This window comes from Mastomys coucha, unplaced genomic scaffold (assembly GCF_008632895.1).
Source record: "Mastomys coucha isolate ucsf_1 unplaced genomic scaffold, UCSF_Mcou_1 pScaffold21, whole genome shotgun sequence".
Classification (NCBI taxonomy): domain Eukaryota; kingdom Metazoa; phylum Chordata; class Mammalia; order Rodentia; family Muridae; genus Mastomys; species Mastomys coucha.
Genome location: NW_022196904.1, coordinates 23,478,178 through 23,485,461, shown reverse-complemented (window position 1 = coordinate 23,485,461; position 7,284 = coordinate 23,478,178). Strand labels below are relative to the sequence as shown.

The window sequence follows — 7,284 nt, the reverse complement described above, 5'->3', positions numbered from 1 at the left end:
AAAAAAAAAAAAGACTCCTTCTCCAAGGACATTGAGCTTTATTTTTATAACTGGTTTTTATTTTTAATACTATGCTGCAGGGCTCTTAGAACAGTTGCTGATACTTCATAAATACCAAATTCTTAGTAAACATTTGCTGTTTGTTAATGTGGTGATTTGGGGCAATTCCTCCCCCAAGCAGAGTGGTGTGTGTGGATAGCTACTTAATTGTGATGCACATTTATTTTTAAGATTTATTTTAAAAAAAATAATTAAAATAGGGCTAGAGAGATAGCGGGTAAGAGCACTGACTGCTCTTCCAGAGGTCCTGGGTTCAATTCCCAGCAACCACATGGTGGCTCACAACCATCTGTAATGAGATCTGATGCCCTCTTCTGGTGTGTCTGAAGCCAGTGTACTCCTAATACATAAAATAAATAAATATTTTAAATTCTTTTATCCTGTCAGCCTCTACTCCAAAATGATGACTCTGAGGCTAATTATGTATGATCACGTGTCTTGGTTCATCCCCTGACTAGCTTGTCACTCACCCATTCAGAGTATTCTGTCTCTACCACTTGGTTAGTTTACCTTTCCTTCAGTCCCGTCCTGCTTCTTTCTTAGTGTCTTCCTCAGCATGTCTCTGAGAGTCTCTCTCTGTGTCTCCTTTTATTCTCTCACTATTTCCCAGAATCCTCTCTTCCTGCTAGTGTCCTACCTATTCCTCCCCACCCCTTTTTCTTTAAGATGTATTTATTTTTATTTGGGGCTGGAGAGATGGCTCAGCAGTTAAGAGCACTGGCTGCTCTTCCAGAGGTCCTGAGTTCAATTCCCAGCAACCACATGGTGGCTGAGATTAAAGGCATGTGCCACCACCTCCCAGCCACAGTATACACTCTTAACCATAGAACCGTTTCTTTATTCCTCATTCCCTTGTTTTACTTTGGTTTTTTGTTTGTTTGTTTCTGTTAAGGAATGATGGCCAGGTGAATGGCTCAGTGGGGGGATGAGCTTGCTGTCCAGCCTGAGGGCTTGAGTTTGAGCTGGTATCCACAAAATGGAAGAAAACAAACTCCTACAAGTTGTCCTCCGACTTCCACATGTGTGCCATGGCATCCCTGTAGCCACCCCCACACATCACATACGTATACACGAGTGAATAAAGGTAAGTACAGAATCACCGTCCAGCAGTTCAGTTACCTGAATCTGTTACTTAGCAGTATGAGGCAAACAGTTGTATCTTTCCACTTAAGCATATGTATCATTTTAAAATGACAGGTTGCTTTTTATCCTGTTGATACTGCATTACTTAGTCTCTTTCCTATTAAAGGATATTTGTTTTTTTACAACTATTTTTTCTGTTATGGACAGTGTCTTTCAATGAATCCCCCTCACCTGCTTGCTTCTGTATTCTGTATGTATGTATGTATATGTGCATGAACGTGTGTGTTCATAAATGTGTCCATCCCACAGAATGCGTGTAGAGGTCAGAGGACAATTTGTGGGCATCATTCTCTTCTACCAGGTGGGCTCTAGGAATGAAACTCTGGTCATCAGTCTTGGTGGCAAGTGTCTTTACCAGCTGAGCCCCCCCCCACCAGCCCTGTCAGCATACTTTAACGTACATCTTTGATGAGTGTGATAGTGAGGGTTTTACTGCTAGAACAGACACCATGACCAAGGCAACTCTTACAAGGACAATACTTAATTGAGGCTGACTTACAGGTTCAGAGGTTCAGTCCATTATCATCAAGGTGTGAACATGGCAGCATCCAGGCAGGCATGGTGCAGGAGGAGCTGAGAGTTCTGCTTCATCTGAAGGCCGCTAGGAGAAGACTGACTTCCAGGCAGCTAGGATGAGGGTCTTAAAGCCCATGCCCATAGTGACACACCTGCTCCAACAAGACCACACCTCCGAATAGTCCCATTCCCTGGGCCAAGCATATACAACCATCATAATATATATATATATATATATATATATATATATATATATATATATATATTTTCTTTTGTTCCCAGAGTAGAATTTCTGAGTCATATAGTTTGCCTGGATTAAATGCTACTTGTGGGCACTTCTAAATTGGATCCTTGGCATACTGGTTAAAATGTCCATTTGCTCATGATCTTGATATGTGAGCATTGATACTCTTTTTTTCTTTGTTTTTGGTTTTAGAGGGGTTTTTGTGTGTGTGTGCTTTCGAGACAGGGTTTTTCTGTGTAGCCCAGGCTGTCCTGGAACTCACTCTATAGACCAGGCTGGCCTCGAACTCAGAAATCTGCCTGCCTCTGCCTCTCAAGTGCTGGGATCAAAGGTGTGTGCCACTACTACCTGGCACATTGATACTCTTAAAGTGAGATTTTACTTTTGTAACTTTTTGTTTGTTTGTTTGTTTGTTTGTTTTTTCGAGACAGAGTTTCTCTGTGTAGTCCTGGCTGTTCTGGAACTCACTCTGTAGACCAGGCTGGCCTCGAACTCAGAAATCCACCTGCCTCTGCCTCCCAAGTGCTGGGATTAAAGGCGTGCACCACCACCGCCCAGCTTGAAGTGAGATTTTATATTCTGGTAGTTTGAAATAATTTCTGTTCTCCAGTGACTCATGAGTGCCAAGGTTCTGTGATTGGAGCAGGGGTTCTGGGTTCACAAGTTCACAGGCATGGGTGAGAGCTGGCTTTGTGGGGATATTAAGGGTTCCGTATATAGCTATGCTACTTTCCAACTTCTAGTTTCCACACTCTGATTTGATTTCTTTTATTGTGGGTTTTCTGATCAACTGCATAAATATAATATACTAAGTAGCAATCCTGAAGACACAATATAACATATAAACATTCATAAAACATTTGGAACGGTTGTGCATACCTGAAGAATTTGCAGGTGGAGGCAGGAGGGTCAGAGCAGTGTAGAAGTCCGCTTGGCTGTGGAGGGCTCAGACGCAGGTTCCCAGAGTTCATGGCCGCCAGGCCTAGTACTTGGGACTGTCTTCCCTTAAGTCTGGTGAATCCAGTGACACTTTAGAAACTGAAGGAGACTGGGTAGGATGATGTCGCTGTAGATGGAGCGATCATTGGGGACTTGTAAGGCAAAATCTCATGGACTTGTTTTTGTCCCCTCAGCCCTGGCCTCGGTGGACTCTGCTTCTTTTGAGAAATAAACTCCATGGAAGACTGAGCAGTTTTTGAGTTTCTAAACCATGGCCCGTGTGAGTTAAACTGTTCTTTTTTTTCTGGAAATATTTCCATATAGCTAAGCTTTACTCTGACTAGATCTAATTTTAAATATCCCATTTATTTTAACCTACATTCTGCCACATAGCTGGTTACCTGTGCTCAGGTACCAGGTGTCCGTCTCCTCACATCTTCCTGGGCAGATCTTCCTGATCCTGGCTGTATCCCAAAATCCTTTCTCTTCCCAGATGTCCCACCTCTATTTCCTGCCTAAGACATAGGCCATAGGCTTTTATTTGGCAGGTGATACATCCATACAATACACAGGCATTCTCTCTCTCTCCCTTCAGTAGTCTCTTACTCTTGCCCCCCGCCTGCAGTGTTCATCACATGTCCTAGCAGCTCCCTGTTGCTGTGATAAACACCATGACCAAAGAGCACTAGGGGGAAGGAGGGCCTATTTATTTCATTTTACAGTTTGCAGTCCATCATTAAGAGAAGGCAGGATGGGATGGGAACTCAAAGCAGGAACCTGGAGGCAGGGCCGGGGTGCAGAGCATGGAGGGGTACTGCATACTGGCTTGCTCAGCCACCTTTCTTTTCTTTCTTTTTTTTTTTTTTTTGGTATTTTCGAGACAGGGTTTCCCTGTGTAGCCCTGGCTGTCCTGGAACTCACTCTGTAGACCGGGCTAGCCTCGAACTCAGAAATCCACCTGCCTCTGCCTCCCAAGTGCTGGGATTAAAGGCGTGTGCCACCACTGCCCGGCCTTTCTTTTCTTTTTTTAAAAATATTTCAGCCAGGGCTATACAGAGAAATTCTGTCTCGACACACCAGAAAAGGGGATCAGATGATTGTGAGCCACCATGTGGTTGCTGGGAATTAAACTCAGGACCTCTGGAAGAGCAGTCAGTGCTCTCAACTGCTGAGCCATCTCTCCAGCCACCTTTCTTATACAACAACCCAATCAAGAAAATGTCCTGCAGACATGCTCAGATCGGTGTAATAGAGGCAGTTTCTTCTTCTTCTTCTTCTTCTTCTTCTTCTTCTTCTTCTTCTTCTTCTTCTTCTTCTTCTTCTTCTTCCTCTTCCTCTTCCTCTTCCTCTCCCTCCTCCTCCTCTTTCTCTTCCTCTTCCTCCTCTTCTTCCTCTTCCTCTTCTTCCTCTTCCTCCTCCTCCTCCTCTTCTTCTTCCTCTTCTCCCTCTTCCTCTTCCTCTTCTTCCTCATCCTCTTCTCCCTCTTCCCCTCCCTCCTCTTCTTCTTCCTCTTCTTCCTCCCTCCCCCTCCCTTGTCCTCTTCCTCTTCCTCCTCCTCTTCTTCCTCCTCCTCCTCTTCTTCTTTCTCCCCCTCCTCCTCTTCTCTTCCTCTTCTCTTTCTTCTTTTTCTTCTTCTCCTTCTCCTTCTCCTTCTTCTTTTCTGCACCAGCAATATTTCTACAGATCCTCCCGCAGCATCATTCAGTCTCCACCCAGGATAGGGAAACATGAAGTACCCAGGATGGAATGAGAACTTGAGTGTTGGTGAAGTTGGCCTCCATGTGACTGACATGTGCGAGTCCGGGCGGGGCCCTGCACATGTCACTGGGCGCGTTCTTTTTTTTCTTTTTAAGATTTTATTTATTTATTATGTGTATGTATGTGAGTACAGCATCACTGTCTTCAGACACACCAGAAAAGGGCATCAGATCCCATTACAGATGGTTGTGAAGCACCATGTGGTTGCTGGGAATTGAACTCAGGACCTCTGAAAGAGCCATCTCTCTAGCCCTAGAGGCAGTTTTCTTAATGAGGTTCTCTCTTCCCAGGTAGCTCTAGTTTGTGTCAGATTGACCGAGACCAAGCAGCACATAGTCATTGTGTCTCTCATGCACTGGAACCAGAGGCAGGTTCAGCTGCATTAGTTTTTTCTTTTCCTTTTCATACTGATGTATGCAAAGTATATAGTGGCTGCAAGTGATGGCCTATAACCATGATTCCTGTCTGAAAAATATAGGAGAGAGGATGGAAATTGGGGGAGAAGAAGAGGAGAAGAAAAATAGCAAAGGAGCCTCTTGAACACATTAGAACCTTGCTTCAGGAATCCCATTTTTCTGTCTTATAACCTTCAGTTCAAGCAGGTTTGCTTGCTATACTGGCCTACTTCTGAGCCATTGTGGTGCATGCTTTTAATACCATACTTGGGAGGCAGAAGCAGCTGGAGCCTGTGAGGCCAGTCTGGGCAACATAGTGAGTGAGTTCCATAGGGACACTTTGTCTCAAAACAAATGGCCCACTTCCCACAGTGCCTCTTTCATATTTTCTGTATAAATTATGCTTTAAAATGCTTTAAATTCTCTTTTTCTGCTTTAGCTGTAACAGTGGTTTGTCATCCAGGTGTCGGTGATGTTCAGTGATGTATCCATAGCCTTCTCGCAGGAGGAGTGGGAATCCCTGGACTTGGAACAGAGGAATTTGTACAAGGATGTGATGATGGAGAATTACCACAATGTGATCTCACTAGGTAAGTGTGCATATCTTTAGCTGCTTTGATTGTACTCTCTGCAACACCCATGCCCTCTAGAAATTTTCAGAACAACTTTTAAGAAACTATTAGATTTTGCATGTATCTGTCTGTCTGTCTATCTATCTATCTATCTACCTATCATTTGTCTATTTATGTATGTATCTGTCTACTGTGTGTGTATTGTAGCAAGCATGTAGAGGTCAGAGGACAACATTCTGAAAGTTGGTTATCTTCTCCCACTGTATGCATTCTGGAGTGAACTCAGGTTGGCAGCAAGTGCCCTTACCCCATACCATCTCATCTGTCTTTCTATTGATTCTTTGTGAGCTTCAGATCATGTACCCCAGTCCTGTTCATCGTCTCGTTATCAACCCTTGCAACCTCTCTCCCAAAATAAAGCATGTACATACACATGAAGCAGTAACAAATCCCCTCTAAACTCACCGGCAGGTGCACATGCCTCCTCTACTCCCACCGACATGTCTTGGATTCAGGAATAAAAGACACACATGCACAGCCTTATGTTTTAAATACCTTAAACAGTGTAGTGGCTGGACCACTCCCCGGACCCTGCTGTGCAGCCTTCTGGGACCACTTTCCCCTGCACCCACGTGTCAGCACCTTTCTGGCATAGTCCACCTCCTACGCCCTTGTCGTGGTGGAATCCCCTCTTCCTCCTTCCGAGGTCCCTTCCCAGGAATCCTAAAGGTCCCACCTCTGTCTCCCTGCCCAGCTATTGGCCTCTGGTATTGACCACACACACACACACACACACACACACACACACACACACACAACCAAAGCATAGAAAACATCTCATTGTGGAAGCTGTAGTAATGTCACAGTATGTCCCACCATATATCCCTCTGTCCACACATCTTCGCTTGTTGCAATTGCAGTGAGTCATTGGTCTGGTTTGAGATCTCTGGCACCTGTGATAGCTTCAATATTGGCTCCTCACTGGGAGGGACTCTTTCAGTTATTCTGTTGCTGCCCCGTTTCAAGGAGATCCTGCATCTTTGGATTAGCAGGACTGGCCTTTTCAGGGGTCCCAGCCATCCGCAGATGATCTAGAATTTTGGAATGGGCCAAGTCAGAGCCTTGGATTTGGGCCTGGGTGGTAGCTGAGCTATTTAGCTCACTGGCCTTTCCTTATCCACACCACCAGGGGGAGCTCTCCAGCTAGGCCACCCCTTGCTGCCATCCACAGGAGGCAGGGTCAGTTCTGCTCATGCCCTGGGAGCCAGCTCACCTGCACCCACTGCCCAGCTCCACTGCGCTGCCCAGTCAAGGAGCGGGGCCTACTCGCCCAGGTACTGCAGCTTTCCAGAGGCTGGGCCAGGTCTCCACCCTCTCACACCCTTGAGGCTGGCCCACCATGCCTTTGCCATGAGGACCAGCTACACTGTGTTGCCCAGGTAGGGCCTGTTCTCCTAACTGCCCCAGGTTGTGAGGAGGTGGAGGGCTAGGGGAGGGGGCCATCCCCTGCATCCACACTACCTCATAGCAGATGAGTGGCAGGGCCAGCTAGGAGCTAGATTTTAAATGTAAATGAATAATAGCTTTATATCAAAGAAAACAGATTTCACTTTTTGTTTTGCTTTGCTTTGTTTGTTTTTTTTTTTTTTTTTTTTTT

At 45.2% G+C, this 7,284-nt stretch overlaps 1 protein-coding gene across 6 annotated transcripts in view; it reads left to right on the top strand.

The window, feature by feature from the left end:
- Window positions 1–7,284, top strand: part of LOC116101956 (zinc finger protein 14) — a 61,774-nt gene that overhangs the window by 19,270 nt on the left and 35,220 nt on the right. For 4 of the 6 annotated variants that reach the window (XM_031386043.1, XM_031386035.1, XM_031386033.1 and 1 more), the window contains exons 2-4: window positions 953–1,144; window positions 3,097–3,182; window positions 5,519–5,645. In XM_031386043.1, coding sequence (XP_031241903.1) covers window positions 3,174–3,182; window positions 5,519–5,645 — 136 coding nt within the window. In that variant the 5' untranslated portion in view covers window positions 953–1,144; window positions 3,097–3,173. Of the gene's footprint in view, window positions 1–952; window positions 1,145–3,096; window positions 3,183–5,494; window positions 5,646–7,284 lie in introns of all 6 variants that reach the window. The other 2 variants (XM_031386037.1, XM_031386038.1) reach the window with 2 other exon arrangements.